At 42.5% G+C, this 18,677-nt stretch overlaps 1 protein-coding gene across 2 annotated transcripts in view; it reads left to right on the forward strand.

Moving 5' to 3' along the window:
- Epha4 (EPH receptor A4) overlaps window positions 1-15,357 on the forward strand; it is a 146,505-nt gene extending 131,148 nt beyond the window's left edge. The window contains exons 13-18 of one of the 2 annotated variants that reach the window (XM_057754124.1): window positions 221-430; window positions 2,240-2,389; window positions 5,705-5,898; window positions 8,349-8,504; window positions 8,837-9,729; window positions 12,805-15,357. In XM_057754124.1, the coding sequence (XP_057610107.1) occupies window positions 221-430; window positions 2,240-2,389; window positions 5,705-5,898; window positions 8,349-8,504; window positions 8,837-8,951 (825 nt within the window). In that variant the 3' untranslated portion in view covers window positions 8,952-9,729; window positions 12,805-15,357. Of the gene's footprint in view, window positions 1-220; window positions 431-2,239; window positions 2,390-5,704; window positions 5,899-8,348; window positions 8,534-8,836; window positions 9,730-12,804 lie in introns of those variants that run through there. The other variant, XM_057754134.1, reaches the window with a different exon arrangement.
- The last annotated feature ends 3,320 nt before the right edge of the window (window positions 15,358-18,677 follow it).

The following is an 18,677-nucleotide window of genomic DNA, read 5'->3' on the forward strand; positions in this document are numbered from 1 at the left end:
ATTCATTAAACTTGGACAATTTCCATCTATCACAGGAAGTCAACCCTGCTCGGCTCGTGAATTAGTGACTTTGCTCAGAAGGGCCCGGAAATAATGCCGAGTTTCATTGCATGCCGGATACAGATATTCAAAGAGAACGCAGTAATAAAGGCTTGGTGATAATTGATTTGGCCTGATGCTAATGGGGTTGTTCCCTCTCTCTCTCTCTCTTCCTCTGAAGAAGAACGATGGCCGATTTACAGTCATTCAGCTGGTGGGCATGCTCCGTGGCATTGGGTCTGGAATGAAGTATTTATCTGATATGAGCTATGTGCATCGAGACCTGGCTGCCAGGAACATCCTAGTAAACAGCAACTTGGTCTGCAAGGTGTCCGATTTTGGCATGTCCAGGGTGCTGGAGGATGATCCCGAGGCAGCCTATACTACCAGGGTAAGGACCATTTGCCACCTCTGGCATGGCATCCGCACAGATGGAACTGATCTCCCTTCCTTGTCATTGCGATGTTGTTAGAAGTCTTGCCAATTCTTGTTTTATTCTTCAAGTTTGCTTATCCTTCAGGCCTCTCCATATTTCTGTATGCATTTTTAAACCTTTAAAACAGGAGGCCATCTGAAGCCCACTCTAACACAAAGCTATTTTAGAGCCACAAGTTACGACCAAAATGAATTCTCTTTCTCCTAAATTTTCTTGGGCAAAGTGTTTATGAACAACGAGAGGGTGTCTTTCAAACTGAGCCAAATCAGAAGCCACTATCAAAGGCAATTTACTCAACAAATGATACATTATTATGAAAATCAGCAGGTTGGATGATTTATTGTGTATGGATGCATATATATACCGTATGCCAAATATATATCCCTGTAACTCTAAAGTTTTTATTTTTCTGCTTTTTTCTTTCTTCTGTACTCCTTTTTCTGCCTGAGCTTTGCTACTTGGTTCTTTTCTGCTCTTCGGGGGCGAAGTTTCTTGCCTCTAGATAAGCCATAGCAATATTTCTACTTGTTGACTAATGAATTTGGGAATGGATGTATAGAATTTATAGATCATGTCCCATTATCTAATGGCTTTCAGTTTAGTACCAATAGAAAATCAGGGAGTAGGACCCAGTGAGGCGTGCTCAGGGTAGGGTCAGGATGTGTGCTACCTTAACCTCATGATCAGAAGCTAACATTCTGCAGGAATAAACGCACAGTCCTCAAGTAATTCCGATATTCATGCAGATCCTCTTCTGATAACATCTTTGGTGAGCTCAGGAGATCTGCTATTGTTGTCTTCAATCTTGGAAGAGAAGAAAAGTTATAGAGGCTTCTAGAAGGATATATGTACATAGATGGATTCCTCAGCAAAATGTTTAAGGAAAGCATTCGTGTCCATCTGTAGATAAGGTGTACGAACATGGTATATGGGTTTGCACAGTGACCCACACAGCAGGAAAGCAGTGCAGGCAAATTTATTATCTGATGAGTAAGCCCTAATAAAGCCGAGACAACCTTAAATAATGGTTGCTGCAGCCATGTGTGGATCTATGTCCAAGTTCCTACCTCCAGGTAGAACCTCAGGAAGTTTGAAACGCAACTAAAAGTATAAATATATTTTACACTTAAGAGTAATCAAGAAACATTTGAGGTTTGCTTTGTTTTTGGAAAACGTCTTATCTTTTTCTGGTTTGTTAATTTGATTTTTTTTTTTCATTTTAAGTAATTTATTTAATAATAGTCTTCCCTTCGTGGAAAAAATACTGACTTTTTTGAAGGTCCTACTTACTGCCTTTTCTATGTATTGAGTATGTTTGTCACACTACAGAAGACTAGGGAGACAGTGTGGTGGGTAGAAATGCCCAAACTTTGCTTCCTTTGTTCATTGTTTCTGACGCAGTGTTAAGCACTCCCTTTACAAGGGTGAAGGAGAGAATGCAAACCAAATGTAAGCCGCATATCCTTTGATAGGCTCCAAATAACATATGTATTTATGTAAAACCTGAGATTTCCTTTCTATAATATTGCCCTAAGCAACACTCAGAGAATAATTAGACAGATCATTCGTTCACTTCCCTGTGGTTAACGAACACACATGAGAATTGCCTCAACCTGGAAGACTTTACTCAAACAAGTCTGTTATTACCGAAAGTACCTCAGGAATGCTGTTGTCTTGCTTGTTTGAGTCACTGCGCTCAGAAACAAAAGTGGCTGGCGCATCACTGGGAAAGTTGGAAATAACCCACAGCTGGAATCTTCGCAGGGTGGCAAGATTCCTATCCGGTGGACTGCACCAGAAGCAATTGCCTATCGAAAATTCACGTCGGCCAGTGACGTATGGAGCTATGGAATCGTTATGTGGGAAGTGATGTCCTATGGAGAGAGACCATACTGGGATATGTCCAATCAAGATGTAAGTTTTACCCTGAGATTCAGGAAGTTCTATATTACCATTTGATTAAGTAAGCATTGGGTTTGAAATGAAATCATTAAAGTTTTTAATATAAATAAATTTACCTTGTGACCTTGTTCCACATTTTAACCAACAGTAACTTGATTTCAAGACCAAAATGAAACTGTTTCCATGGCTTAGTGGAGGGGAAGAAAGACATCCGTGGATTTGTAGATAAACAAAGCAAAAAGTGTGAGGAAACACATTTCACATGTGGTAAAATTGACACAAAAGTTTTCTTGAGAGAAATCTAGAGAATATTTTAAAGCTGGCAGAGTTGTAATTAGACCTTGGCCCTCAAGGACTCTTAAATAAAGCTTCGCTAAATGACCCTCTGTAAGATATGCACGTCCCTTTAAATGTACCATCTGGACTAGTTCGTAAGGGAGCATCTACGATGCATGCAATTTCAGAGACGCATTCAATAATGACACTAATAAGATTCCAGGCTAATAGAATTTAATTACAGACATCTCCAGTGAGAAAGGAAAAAACAAATGGAAAACACAGAGAGTCCCAGATCAGGGATTTCCTAGAACATGCTTTAGTTAATTCCGGAAAAATTGGGGGGATTGGAAGTGAGGTGTCCTCCGCACCCGTATCTTCCCAACTTTTCTGATACTTACTCGTGGTAGGACATTATAGAAGAGTGTTTACAATATAATGCTTGGTTAATCAATTACAATGATACTTTGGGAGTGTCATGCTCTGAGCTAGCTGAGCACTTTAAATTTCATTTTGGAAAGCTTTCCTCGTAAATGTTGATTTTGATGTGGGATGCTTCCTGCTCCAGATGTCTCGTCTACCTAACTCAATAGGAAACCAGAAATCCCTGACAGAGACACCCAAATAGAATGCAGCTTCCTAAGAACACAAGAGTGGTTGGAGCGACGGGGAAGCCGTGTGTTCACATCTAAGTGCGGCTGTTGGTTGGGAGTGGGGCGTGCTTTTCCTCAGTGTGTCTAACCCGCTTAAAGGAGAATTGCCCTATTCATAAGAAAAGAGCCACAGTGGACCGGAAGAGAGACAACAGTTATCATAAGTGATAACCAATTGCAAGATGGACAGGGTTGGAAGTGAGGGCCGTGTAGTCCCTTGTTGGAAGGGATTATAGCTTTTAGATTTCTTCAAGTATTCTCTTTGAGCAATGTTTGGTTTCAGTCACTCAGAGAGACAGGGGTACCCTCAGTGAGCATGGCATGCATGCACTCACACATTGAGCTATTTGACATTAAGCTGCCTTGATAAACAAGAGAGTTCCAAGTAAATGAGGGTCTACTAAAGAGAAGAATATTCTTGCCCTACCTATTCTCACACTTAATTGTTTTGACATTTTCTGTATTTCTGCAAAGCATATTGTCTGGTCTATGTTTTTTATTTGGGTGACTTTGAGGCCATTTCTTGCTCACAAATAATACTGCTATATCATTCATATGTGTTTATCTCTCTGGATTTGGGGCAAGTAGGAATCATCAGGAAATGTAAGTGTTGTCATTGGGCGTATGGCAAATGGAACGGGGAAAATACACCAAAATTGGTAATTTTAAAAAAAAATGTAACTTTTTCTCCCCCACCCGAAAGACTCAGTAGAGTGCTGAAGAACTTGCTTTATTAACCTAGGAGCTGTCTTCCTAGCTGGTCAGGGTAGTGAGCCTTCGAGAGAGTATTCATCACTGAGTTCTCTAGACAGCGGCCCAGTGCTGTTTGCCTTCTCATCAATGGAGAAGGCTTTCATCAACTCCAAAGTCAATACCACGTACTTGGAAAGATAAAAGAAGTAAAAGGTTCAGACTGACCTAATATGCTTGGCAAAATTAAATGCAATGAAGGCACACAAAGCAGAGTCCTCTACCTTAGAAGAAACAGATAATTCTGAAACAAGGAGATATAGAAAAACACTAGGGAGGTGCTTTTCCATCAAAGGATGCCTGCTAGATTGAAGCAGGGTTCTGGGTAAGAAGACAGCAGTTAAATTTGTGCCGAGAATCTAGGTCTACTCAAATTGACTGTTTCTGGCTGTGGGCCAGTTTCTCAGCAGTCAGTAGCCCCTTGTGGGATAAATCCAACGTGGGTACGAGATGGCTGTGGCACTTTGTCTTTTGGGTAGGGACAAAGAGAACCAACAAATAAAAGAAGTGTTTCCTGTATCTGAAGCTGCCCACGAATAAGTCTTATGAGTGAGAAACAGTATGAAGTAGTTCTTAGAATTTGTCAGGAGTCTGCCAAATCACCAATACAGGAGTCACATCACAATGGGGAAGGGATTCAGGGGAAGGCCAAAAAGACTGAGCCAGATGTGGTGGCTGAGGCAGGAGAATGGAGAGTGGGAGGGTAGCCTACTGAACTATATTGTTAGAGCCTGTCCCTAAAAGCAGGAGGAAGGGGATGAAAGAGAGAGAAGTAACGAAGTAACGCGCAGTCTGTGCTGACACATTAGAAGGGCCACACTAACACGAAGTCGAGTGATTCCTGTATCTAATTAAGCAGGTAGACAAACCACTCCAGATGACCTTGAGCAATACGAAAATAGGCAACCACCATTGAAACTTTCTTTTACGTATAAGGATCCCCCCTTAAAATATGAAATGTATTAGCTGGGCGGCGGTAGCACACACCTTCAGTCCCAGCACCGAAACAGAAGCAGGCGGATCTCAGAGTTCAAAGTTAGTCTGGTCTACCTCCAAGAAAGTCAGGGCTACACGGAGACCCTGCCTCAAAGAAACAAAAAGTATTAATTGACTAATTAATTTTTTTTTAAAGAATTGCCTTACTAGCACTTTGAATAGAGTTAAGTCAGCATCAGACTGTCGCCATGACAGAGACTGAGGTGACATCTAAGGGTGTCGCGATCTCCTAAGGGAGAATAGCACTGATGCTGGGAGAGTAGCTACTGAATGAGGGTGCACAGTGATGCCTGGGAAATTCCAATTTGGAATGACTTCCTAAAGAATGCCTGCGGTGGCCCTGGGTGGATCTCCCTGAGGTGTGTAGGTGTGCTGGTGCTGAAGAGTAGAATACAGGCAGAACTCTGCCATGCCAGGGGGCCTGTTGCCAAAGCCCTGACACCACGCTGTGATCTAATCGGGCTCTAACCACTTTGGAATATCAATGCGTCTTTAGTTCAAGTTTCAGATTGGCATCACGTTCCATTGAACAGCTGGCTTTTCTCTCCCCCGTCGGCAGCAATACCTGGCGTTGGTTTCTGTGAAGGGGTTGGAGCTGCGCCCATGCTTAAGCCTCTGGCAGCTTACCACATCATCCTGTTGTCTTCTCTAGGTGATTAAAGCCATCGAGGAAGGCTACCGGCTGCCCCCACCAATGGACTGCCCCATTGCCCTCCATCAGTTAATGCTAGACTGCTGGCAGAAAGAGAGGAGCGACAGGCCTAAATTCGGGCAGATTGTCAACATGCTGGACAAACTCATCCGCAATCCCAACAGCTTGAAAAGGACCGGGCCAGAGAGCTCCAGGTTTGCCATGCTTACTAATAGTGATGTATGAGAGATTCCATCCTATGTGGCAGGCCAGTCAGGTATATCCTAATTCCTGCCTTCGCTAATTCACAAGCCACTTTCAAGCTCTGCAGCCTGGATCGTGTCTTCCTCAGTCACTTTGAGTCTGAAGAACCCGTGGGTCTATGAAAAATATGAAGGTCCCGATGCCATTGTTCACCAGCAGGTTTCCTTAAGAGGAAAAAGTTTTCCTGTCAACAGGTTCAGTAGTAGACGCCAGACTCATCTGCCTTAGATAGAAAGGCTTGTTGATTAGGTTGTTGAGTCAAAGACTCGGGCCTGCCTGCATCGGGTGAGGCACCCAGTTGGCTCCAAATCTGAGCGTCTTAAAGATGTCTCTTTTCTTGTGACCCTGACTTAAAAATAGAGCATCCCTTCCATGTTAGTGCGTCCTAGGCCTTTCAGCTTTTCAGACTTTTGAAGTGCTCTTCAAAGCAGTCCTAAGGTCCTGGAAGGGAAGGAATATATTTGCTATCCCAATACAGGACAAAGGGACCCTGGAGCAGATAAGAGAGGAACTTTCTAGTCTTGGGGCTTCTAAATGCCTCCCGCTGGCCACATTGGACAAAAAGGGGGATCATCAAACTCTTTTTTTAATATTTATTTATTTTTTATGTATACAATATTTTGTCTACATGTATTCCTGCAGCCAGAAGAGTGCACCAGACCTTATTACAGATGGTTGTGAGCCACCATGTGGTTGCTGGGAATTGAACTCAGAACCTTTGGAAGAACAGGCAATGCTCTTCACCTCTGAGCCATCTCTCCAGCCCCTCAAACTCTTGAAATAACACTAAACATGGCTAAAATTCACTTCTTATTTGAGCGGGGACTGTGTATAACTTTACTAAGTGAAGAAAGACATTTTCTACCATGTGAGGTTTTCCCCCCATTCTTGGGTTCAAACGCCTCCCAAACCTCCTTTCCAGGTCTAGTCAGTTTCTTCAATTCCCAGGGTGAATTTTCTCTGCCTGGTTAATTTTCAGCTGTGTTCTGATTGGAGGGGAGAGATGCTTGTTTAAGGCCATTCTTTAGTGTTTGGGACTTCCCTTAGCATTTAGTAGCCCTTGATAGCCTGAAAATACAAGTAAATACAAACAATAATAAACACAAAACATTAGTATGTTAATAACGTGGTGATGTTATTAACGCAAAATTGGGAGAATTCGACCTTCATTATTTTTACTGTAAACAAATGCTGCATTTTACTAGGAAAGAATTAGACAACCGAAATAACAGATACAAAAGGAAGGTCAGAAAGGCAAGTGTTTGAACACAAAGCTGAGTTGAAAAAAGGAGTTTTCTGCTAAAATATTTATGTGAAAGAGAAATAATGCAAATTTTGGTAAAAACGAAAAACAATTTCAAGTAATGGATTAATTCTGTATAAAGAAGTCTAGGCATTACAATAACTTCCTTTTTTATAATATTTTTTTTCTTGTCCCAATCGAGGACATTATACCAACTTAAATGTTGGTGCACGATCACCGTTTCAGGCTAAAAATGCTAAACTCAGACACAGACTTTGTACGATTTTGAGGGGAAAGAGAAGTATAAGAAAGATGTGTTTCTATGTAGGAAATTACAGTAGAGGGGTTATGAAATGCCTCTGAAGGGCTAGCCTGTGGTCTTTTTTAAGTATTCTGGAGATGACTGCAAGTCTCCTAAAACCTTGCATGGATTAGAGATCCCTTGTGCATCTCTAAAGGGAGGAAAGGCAGAATGCCTGCAACCAGTCAGTCTTGACTACTGATCTAATAGTAAACACCTGACTTGAGGAAGAATAAATTAATAACCAAGTCAATAGGAAGAGCTTTGACGTTATTGGAATGACTATTGACAGAGGAATCTGAGGAGCACATGCCCCAACCCTAAGAGCAATCAAAGCGCCCTTTCTTTCTGCTGGCCTTGGCACACGTGCTGGTCAGGCATGGCTTGATTAGAGAGCGGATTAACTCCAGCTGTCCCGGGATGGTGGGAATGCACTGCACATGTTTCCAGACCTCGCTGAGAGCATGCTGGATCTGAACTCTTCTGCTTCCATCAAGCCTGGCAGCTCGCAAGCTCCCAGTTTTTCTTCCCTCGTGCTTCACTGTTTCCTGAACTAATTAATGTCTGTGGTATGTGGTCCTGCGGGAAAGTGGATTCTTTTCCAAAGACTGCACAGGTTTGAATCACAAGGGCTCCCGCATCCTCTACCAAGTTAGGATGAACAGAGATCTGCTATGAGATTCATTGCCCAGCGCAGTCCACTTAAAATGAATGCCAAGAAGAAAAGAGGAAAAAAAGCACACATTAATTTCAGATGACTGTTGTCTCATTTACGCCTTTGTTTGGCCCTCTCTTTCCCTGGTCTGTCCTATGCAGTCTCACGTCTCTCCATTTATACCTTCTCATTCCACTTTCAGACCCAACACAGCGTTGCTGGATCCCAGCTCCCCTGAATTCTCGGCTGTAGTATCAGTGGGCGACTGGCTGCAGGCCATCAAAATGGACCGGTATAAGGATAACTTCACAGCCGCGGGGTACACCACGCTAGAAGCCGTGGTTCACATGAACCAGGAGTAAGTACTCAGCGATGTAACACCAAAGGGTAAATCTAGATTTCATAGTATTTTCCTGTTTCGCTTTGACTTTCATAATCATTCCCTACTCATCTAAAAAAAAAAGTTTGAAAACTGGAATGCCTCTCATTTTGATAGAATATAATTTTACACGACCTTGATTGTACCTGCATTGTTATATTGGATTGCTTAGTGGAACATTTGTACACCGTCCTTGTACTGTATTGATTGTGGCTGATTCAAATGTGTGTCTGCATGAAGCCTTGATTTCTTTCGAGGGTCCCGGCACCCCTGTGACTTTTTCTTTCCTTCTGTCTTTGCCCTACCTGCAGCGACCTGGCGAGAATTGGCATCACCGCCCTCACACACCAGAATAAGATTTTAAGCAGCGTCCAGGCGATGAGAACCCAAATGCAGCAGATACACGGCAGGATGGTCCCTGTCTGAGCCAGTACTGAATAGACTCAGAACTCTTGAAATTAGTTTACCTCATCCATGCACTTTAATTGAAGAACTGCACTTTTTTTACTTCGTCTTCGCCCTCTAAAATTAAAGGAAAAAAAAAATACCTGCAGCGTTGCTTGGTGTATGAGATTGCTGAAACCGTGGGGCTTACGTGAATGGCCTAGATCATCAGATTTAAACCTGGAGCCAGTAATTTCTCAGAAGTACTCTTGTCCATCGCTGGTGTATAAAATACATGTACTTATATAGATAAAACTCTGCCTCCGAGTTCGACGCCCCTTTTTCCCTATCAGATGCTGGGTTTTCGAAGTCACCTTAATCCTTTCTGTTTGGAATTTCAACCGAAGGATTTTGTCTGTGGCATCAACCACTGTCATCACTCCTCGCTGGGGCCCCGGAGCATTGGGGAAGGACTCAAAGGTGGCCGTCGGGGCTTGGTTCACACCGCAGAATAAAATCCGGGTGAAAGCCTCTGACCCACCCATGTTGCCTCTTCGGTGCCCAGGATACTTGGTGGATTTCTATGACACAAGGGGCTAGAAAGAAGAGGAAAGTGGATTTTTTTCTTTTTTTAAATGCAAACTTCCAAGTCCTATTACCCCTAACTGGAAAAATGAGGTCTCCTTGGGCCTGAGGCTGTGCCATATAACGTCTTATTTGGGAATGCTACAAACCTTCTGGATAGTGGGCTGTGACAATCCTGAATGGGGAATTTTCATATTCCCCCCTGCTTTGAAGAGGCAACTCCCAAGTTTACAAGGTACGTTAAAAGAATGAGCATTGGCTCTCTAGTAAAAATCTCTCTCCTTCTCTCTAACTTGATTCCATTTGAAACACTGAAAAGCCTGCCTGTCAGGAGCTGGGTTGGGAGAGATTTCAGTTCTCTTTTGATATATGAAGATATCGAAACCAATATGGCTGCCCTGTTGTTAGGGACGGTAATAAGGAAGTCACAGCTGTTCCCAGCCTCACTCACTACTGACATTTTAGTGAATCCCCTTGAGCTAAGTCAGTAGTATGAGGGTTACTGGGTAAGACAGAAAATGCTTCCTTATTTAAGTGATTCCCACCAGATGTTACCAAGGCTCCTAACACTACATCTAATATCCAGATATTAACAAACTTGCTTGGCCTCTCAGTGAATGGCCTCAAATGGCAAGAGGGAAACACAGCCTCTCTATGTTACGTTCTAGAGCTTTCTTCATGAAAGAGGTATATTATGTGGATAGATCGTTCATTCATAGATGCAAAAGGCCTAACTTTGTGCTAGGAGTTTTAACTATTTCAGTTTTATCGCTTTTAACTGAGAGTTTGGCCGGGTTTAATAACCCCTCCCCCATCCCCCTTTCATTTTTTTTCCTGAAAGTCATTTCTTATAAACTAGAGTAAGGAATGCGGAATTTGATGCTGTCAAATGCTGACAGTTTAGTAATGACCTGCCTTACAACGTTAGTTGTAAAAAGCTTTTCTCTTCCCAAAGAATATGATTTTTTTTAAAAGTACTCCAACAATTTTTGCTTTATTATTGTTTTTGCTGAAGTCTGGGATTTCTTGATTTTCCTGCTAAAAGTAGACAAATGTGGGTGGGGTTCTACTTTTTTTTTCTTTTTTACTTTGACTTGCTTTGTTTTACTAATAGAGTTCTGTCGAAGAAAAGCTCTGGAAATCTGGGGGCAGTGTTGATTTTGTTTGTTTGCTGTTTTTATTATGCGTGTGTGTGCATATGTGTGGCCTGTGTCCGGAGGTTAGAGTGACTAGACACACAAGTCACTTCTCTGTATGTGGGTATGAAGGATCGAGTTCAGGTCAGCAGGCTTGACACCAGGCGCTCTTATTCACTGAGCCATCTCACTGGTCCAAGTACATTGTTCTTGATCTCCACCATCTTATTCTGATACAAAAACAAGCATTTTGGCATTCTGCATGAAGTGAAAACAGAATATTACCTTACAGCCAGTACTGAATGATTAAAAGGTTTCCTTTTTTAAAAAAAAAAAAGTCACCAACTTGAGGCTTGACATGTTTTTCTAAACATGGAATGTGTTCAAAGCATAACTTCACTAAGGTACCCTAACAAGTGAACAATATTTGTAGTGTTGAAGTCCTTTTTTGTTATTTCTTAGCAGGGATCTCTGTCTATGAAATAATATGGAAGGTTACATCATTCAAAGGCTGCCTTCTGAGTCGTAGTTTGTGTTAGAGACAGGGCCAATGGAACGGCCAAAAAGGGATGTTCCAAGTGTCTGCAATAATACCCCAGGAGCAGTAAAAGTGTTTACTGCCTCCAGAAGTCTTAGCATGCGAGCCATGAGAACAATAAGAAGCCGTACTGTTTCCCAGGGTGCCGTGCCAGACTCTGGCATCCCGACAGCTATGGAGTCTAAAGCCAACCGAAACGGTGACACTGGAAACTCGCCCCGCTTTGCTTCCTAACTCAGTTCCTCCACCTGTAAATTAGAGCGATAATGATACCTTGGTAATAACAGCTTCCCCCCACACACACACATGGTGGTGTGTCCTGGAAGAAGTGCCTCTAGCAGAGAGAGAGAGAGAGAGAGAGAGAGAGAGAGAGAGAGAGAGAGAGAGAGAAAGAGAGAGAGAGAGAGCTCTCCAGGGGAGGAGGTGCTTTCTCCCACCCCATCCAGGTGATCTGCGTTCACAAATGGTCCAGCACGTGGCCCCACTGATCAAAACGCAGGTCACATGCAGAGGACCCAGCGTAGTAATGCCCTTCACTTTGCTTTATAGGAGGCTGGGGCAAAATACGGATCAACTTTTGTGAATTGAGCACATTGTGTTCTATTCGGTGTCTTAAAACCCTTCATAAGCTACCTGCCTTCAATTCTAAAATTCCCTTTAATGAAGGGACTGCCTGGGCACTTACTCTGATGTTAGCTAGATGTCAACTTTCACAGTCCCCTCTCACCTTGGATATCATCTTCACCTGAGCAGGTCCCCACAATGTCTGCTCTGTATTGTGAATACAATTACATAACAGGTCGAGGGATTTCCACAATAAGTAAAGCAGTGGTTAGTGGACAGACGGTGACAGATGTAGCAGAGGGGTCTTCCCACCGGAACTGTGCCCGTGCACGGTGCAGCTGTGGTGGAGATTCAAGGTCAAGTTCATATTCTCCTTGTCCTTTATATGAGTATATGGGGACCTGATGTAATCTGTGTATGGTCAGATTTCAAAACCTACGTTTCATAGGCTTATTGCTTCCCGGAAAGGAGGGGTTAGAAAACATGTCAGTTCCTGTTTCTTTCTTTTAATTTTCACCTTGTCATTGTTTATGAGACAGGGTCTCACCACATAGGCTGCCAGGCCTGGAACTTCCTAACAGACAAGGTTGGCCTCAGATTCATAGAGATCACCTGCCTCTGCCTCCTGAATGCTGGGATTAAAAGTTTGTGCGACTATGTCCAGCTTGCTCATTCTCTCTCTCTCTCTCTCTCTCTCTCTCTCTCTCTCTCTCTCTCTCTCTCTCTCTCTCAAAATAATAGTTTGAATAGACACATGTGGTTGTGCATGCCTCTAATGCAAGCACTCAGGTGGATCTAAGTTCAAGGCCAGCCAGGGTTACATAGTGAGCCCCTGTTTCAAATAATAACAGCATTAGAGTTTGGATAATTATAAACAGTTTGTGTATTGGCAAGTGAGTTGTTCCTATTAGCCCATGTACATATTTAATGTACATATTAATGATACTCAGCATGCACTGAGCCTTGTCATTTTCTGTGAATCCAAAATGCTGTGTTCTGTTTCAGTTTGATAGAAGTTGGTTGACTGCTGGCTGGTAACACCGGCTGACGTTTTTGTCTCTTTTCTCTACAGGGAATAGATTCTGCTATCTCAGCCTCACAGCCCTTCCTGTTGATTACAAAGCCCTTGGAAAAGAAAAAAAAAAAAAAAAAAGAACACACCCTCCTTGGTTCTTCTGAACGTGTTTTTTTTTTCCTTTGGCGTCTCTTCTGCCCGTTTTGAGGCAAAGACACTTGATGATACAAACACCTGTACCTGGAAAGCGGAAGAAATGATTCAAGTCCCCTTCGCCCAGGAAAGCAGCAACACCAAGCTTCGGCATCTGTTCTCTAGCTGCGTGGAGGAGTGCACTGTCTCAAGGCACCAACTCTGCAGAGCCCTTCCAAACCCCTTGTGGTTTTATTTATACGTATTTCCATAATTCATTCCTATACGTCACTGCTGCATCGGAGTGGCAGCAAGTGACCAAATGTTACAGGTTTTGCTATGGACGCCAGGTCGGGCGCCACCGCGCAGAACAAAGCCAGTCCCGTAAGCTGCCTACGGTATGCATTGCTGACGTGACATTTGACCCAGGGCGTGCCATTGCAGTGATATGAATATATTTTTTTCCTAGACTAAAATATGACCTGAATATCTCTTTTGATGTGTGTACATAGGTGCGTGTGTGCGTGCGTGCGTATGTGTGTGCATGTGTGTGTGTGTGCGTGTATGGTGTGTGTGTCCGCGCGTGTGTAACGTCATGCTTCGAACTGCCTGTGAAGGATGTGGAATTCTACACCTGGAGAGTTCTGGTTTATCACCAGTTCAAAGAAAAAAGAGTCACACGATATACGCGGCCTGGAGACCACGGCCGTCCCCTTGGGAAGACAGCTTGGAAATGCTACATGGTCTGTATCTGTAAGAGTAACGTAGCTGTCACACTCGCCATAAGAAGCAATTCTATAGCTTTGGACAGATGTGTTTTCACCTCCGCAATGGAATGATTGTTGGATAGAAACCCACCCAAGGTGACAAGCCCGTCACCAAAATCGCAGATTCTGATGGGACTCGTCTGACTCTCCAGTTCCACAATGGAGAGAGAAGGGGATGGAATTCATGGATCGACCCCAGATGGAGTACAAGTCGCCTTTGTTTCCCTGCGTAAATGAACTTGATGAATGCGAACAAATATATGCAATTCATATACTTTTGGAGATGAACTTAGCGATGTGTGTCAGCCTTGAGATGATGTGTCTGGAGTAATACTTTGTGTCCCCGTGTCACAGAACAATACACACACACGCCAGTGGCTCTTGAGGTTAGTGTAGTTGGGATGACATGGCCTCTAGCAATTCCAGGTTCCCCAATTACAGGTAGAAAGTTCTCCGGTAATTCATATGCAGCTAACTCCTTTTGCCCTCGAAAGTACATCAGTCTTTTAGAATCTGAGTTCTGGTGTAGATAGAAGAGTCAATATCCAGGATAACAGATACCAAACTCCAGCCAGCATACTGCCATTTTACCTAACCTGTGTGGCTGCCTTGCTTATTCTGAGCTGTGGTTGCCAAAACTGTGGCCATTTCTATAAGCTATAACATCAAAATCAGGGAAAAACGGGGGGAAAAAAAGATTCTGAACCATATATTGTTGAATAAGTAGAGAAAATCACCAATAAATATTTATTGCATTCTGACAGGGTGTGTGGCATTGTATTCTCATAACTATGCCAGAGTGACAAAGTCAATTCGCCCCTTTTGGGGGGACCTTAATATATTTTTAAAGGGATGTGCCTATGCATTGATGCCTGAAAAATATGTGTAAAAATAAAAAATGAGGTAGAATCTCCGAGTGGATCATCTTTCCCAGAGGTCGGGTGGAAGGAGAATTTCCGGGTCTGTGTCCAGCCCAGGAGCCAACACCGGTCTGCTGAGCTGGAAGGCTAAAGTCTACTCAGATCTACTAAGCAGCTTCAAGCTGCTCCCTGCACCAAATCAAGTCGTTTCACCACGTGTCTGCAGGCTCCCATTATTTTGGCAATCTTATAAATGAACTAATTGTTCTGGTGTGTCTGAAAGAGTGGAAGAAAGGTTGTGTTCACAACACAACTGATGTGTGCTCTGAGACCTCTTGTATTCATCTGTGAAGGGTCCGTGTATTAATCCATACACTCCTATAGCCTCGATTATTTGTCTGAAGACACAAATTTCGACCAGTAAAGGAAAGTTCTAGAAGCAATATTTTCACTCCTTTAGCATTGTCCAAATAACATCAGGTATTGATACATGCTGAAGAGTGCATTTATTTTGTATTACTCCAAGTTTGTTGGAATATGCAAGGACTGTGGTTATAATTAGAATGTATAAGGCATATTATAATTTAGTTCATTCGTCCTGAAAAGGAAGTTAACTGAACATCTCTTGGTTCATACATGTTCCAAATTTTGAGCAACCTTTTCAGTTAGCCATAGATTTTTCTATTTTGTTTCCATTTGTCAAGGTATTTTTCTTCCCTTCATGAACTTTAGGTACACATAACTTATGTCATTTATTTATGGTCTTTTATACCTAGTTTGTAAAGTTGTAAAATAGCAAACTAAATGCAAAGAGTTTGCATTTGAAAGTAATAAAGTAGTTGCCGTATACAAACCCAAAATCTGATTGTCTTTATTATTTTATTTGTTGCTTCATTTTATTTAGTGTTGGGGATGCATTCCAGGCATGAGCTAGACCCATCCTTTCTTTACTTTGAAACAGTCTTACTAAGTTGCCCAACCAGGTCTGACATTCACCTCACAGCCCAGGCTGACCTTGAACTTGAAATCTTTAAACTGCCCACTCCCAAGTAACTGGGATTACAACCTTACACCATACCCTTCTGCTTTTATTGGGTTTGGTTGTATCTTTTCATTATTTTTCATTTGAATGATATTTCTAAATTATTGTTTCTCATTGGGTTAAGCACAAAATCTTAACTCCTAACTGCACAAACTTATTTGGAGGATTTAAAGTATTTGATTATTTAATAAGACATCTTTGATGTTGTTTGAAAAAGTGTCTCACCATGTGTGTAACCCAGGCTGGCCTCAAAGTCTCAGCTTCCTGAGTATAGGATAACAGGCATGTGTTGCTGTGACCAATGTGCTAATTACTATTTTAAGGGTCTGTGTTTATTAAGAACAGTGTGATAATTTGATACATGTCTACAGTGTGTGAAGAAGTGCTTTTTATCCTTGTCATTGAAGCCCATGCATCAAAATATCTGATTTTGAGATCCTATGTTCTGTTTGAAGGCTGTAGACTTTGGAGCCCAGGTAAAGCCCCTGCCTAGGAACTACACAGATCTGTCACAGTGCGCAGGACCTACAGTGGCTCTTCGGGGGCACCAACTTCTTCAGGCCTCCACCTTGTTACAGATCCAAGGTGCCAAGCAGCCGTTCATTGCTGGGCTTTTAACCTAAGATCCATGCATCCTGGCAGTGAAGCTCACCAAGGCTTAAGACAGGCCTCCCTCCCTCAACTATGCAATCGTTACTTTTTGCATGTTTTGTACATGTTTTGATAGAGGAGCTTCATAAATGTCCTCAGACTCTAAAATGGTTTGGAGACTCTGGTTCAAATGAGTGCAGGTAAATGCTGTCTTTGTGACAGTATTTCATTAAATATCAGTTGGTAAAAATGCCTGTTCACTGAAAACCAGACTCAAAGCCTTAGGGTCTATATAGCAAGGGCTGATTCCAAAGAGCAGGGGCCATGTAGGATATTATATAGCCTGATGCAAAGGATCCCCATGGCAACCCTTCCAAGCACTGAGTCCTCTCTTGCTGATGCCATGCTTGATATGTAAGTGAAGATCACCACAAAAGGGGAAGTGAACATGGATGATCATGTTCAGAGATCTATAGCTGACCCTGAAGGACAATTCATTTGCTTTCTTTCTACTTTCTCATCAGCCAGAACTCAACCACATATTCCAAATGCAAGTGCTAGGACACTGGGAAGTCTACCCCTTGCCTCCCACCCTCCCCCAAGACAGAATCTCACTGTGTAACAGCCTTGACTTGGAACTCTCTCTGTAGATCAGGCAGGCCTGGAATTCACAGAGATCCACCTGCCTCTTCCTGCTTTGCCGGGATTAGAGGCATGCACCACCAGTTCCCGGCTGGGAAACCTACGTTTTTCTTTTTTCTCGTTTTTATTGAGCTATACATTTTTTTCTCCCCTCCCCATCCCCTTCTACACTCTCCCATGCCCCCCCAAGCTCCCAATTTACTCAGGAGATCTTGTCTTTTTCTCCTTCCTATGTAGATCCATGTATGTATCTCTTAGGGTCTGCTTTGCTGTCTAGGTTCTCTGGTTTTGTGGATTGTAGGCTGGTTTTTCTTTGTCTTATGTCTGAAAGCCACTTATGAGTGAGTCATATTATATTTGTCTTTCTGGGTCTGGGTTACCTCACTCAATATGTTATTTTTCTAGATCCATCCATTTGCCTGCAAATTTCAAGATGTCATTTTTTAAACCATTGAGTAGTATTCCATTGTGTAAATGTACCACATTTTCTTTATCCATTCTTTAGTTGAGGGACATCTAGGTTGCTTCCAGGTTGCTATGACAAATAACCCTGCTATGAACATAGTTGAGCACATGTCCTTGTGGTACAACTGAGAATCCTTTGGTTATATCAAAAGCGGTATTGCCTATGCACAAAACGAAAGTCCAAGTGGATCAAAAACCTCAACATAAAACCAACCACACTGAACCTCATATAAGAAGTTACACTTGAATACACTGGCACAGGAGATTATTTCCTAAATATAACCCCATTAGCATAGACACTGGAAAGCTAGAACTTGAGGAATAGAACAGTCTGCCACAGCCCAGGAGGGTGATGTATCTGGAAGCCTCGGGGGAAACATCTCCTAGAAGTTAGCACATAAGCTTCACCTTTACCCATAAACACTTTTAAAGTTCATTTCCCAAAGATTAAGGGAAGTTGAGGCCAGCTCAGCTTGGCCAGACCGTTCACATTCTCATCCTTGCTTGTCACGTGTTTCTGGATGCTGTGGAATAATCCTTTTCTACGCTATGAATAGGCTAATAAAAGCTGAAGATACTAGGAGAAAGAAGGGTGGAGTCAGGGAGAGTTGCCAGGAGCTGCAGAAAATGCAGGGTATGCCAAAGGAGAGGTAAAGCCACGTGGCAGAAGGTAGGTTAATAGAAATGAGTTCATTTAAAATGTAGGAGTTAGTTGGTAATAAGCCTGAGCTATTGACCGAGCATTTATAATAAGTTAAATAAGCCTCTGTGTGGTAATCTGGGAAGTGGCTCTAGGGATGGGGAAACTCCACCTACAACTTGGTCTCCTGCAGAATCGATGTCTATAACTCTCCAGCCACAACCCTCTTCACAAAGGGTCTGCCTTGTAGTCTTTTATGGTCTTAACCATTCCAACTCCCTAGGAGGAAGGAGGAGGGAGGGGAGGGAGTTCACAATTAAACCCTAGTTTCTTGCAAGAGATTTGAAGGATATTCTCTTAAAAATAAGATACAACTAGAGTATGAAAAATCATAACAACCTGGATCGTGCACTTTCTGATGGGTAAGGCTTTAAAGCCTTATTGTACAACCCCAGAAACGTTGATTCGGAACACGCTATTCAGGCTTTCATTTATTCGAGTATTTCAGAGCACGAACTACTTATCAGATGTGGTACTCGGCTCTGTTTCTGTAATTCTCACCAGAGTCCTCCAAAGTAAAGCAAATGAAGAAGGGATGGTTTTTATTCCCATTGACAAGAGTGAATACTAGATGTGGTGGTTAGATAATTAGTCCAAGGCCACCTTGCTAAGAATTATTTATTGGAAAATTAAACACAAGCAAAGAGCCTCTAAAACACTGGTTCTCAACCTGTGGGTCGCGACCCCTTGGTGTGTGTCAAAAGACCCGCACACAAGGGTCACTTTAGATC

The sequence above is a fragment of the Chionomys nivalis genome, chromosome 2 (assembly GCF_950005125.1).
Source record: "Chionomys nivalis chromosome 2, mChiNiv1.1, whole genome shotgun sequence".
Classification (NCBI taxonomy): domain Eukaryota; kingdom Metazoa; phylum Chordata; class Mammalia; order Rodentia; family Cricetidae; genus Chionomys; species Chionomys nivalis.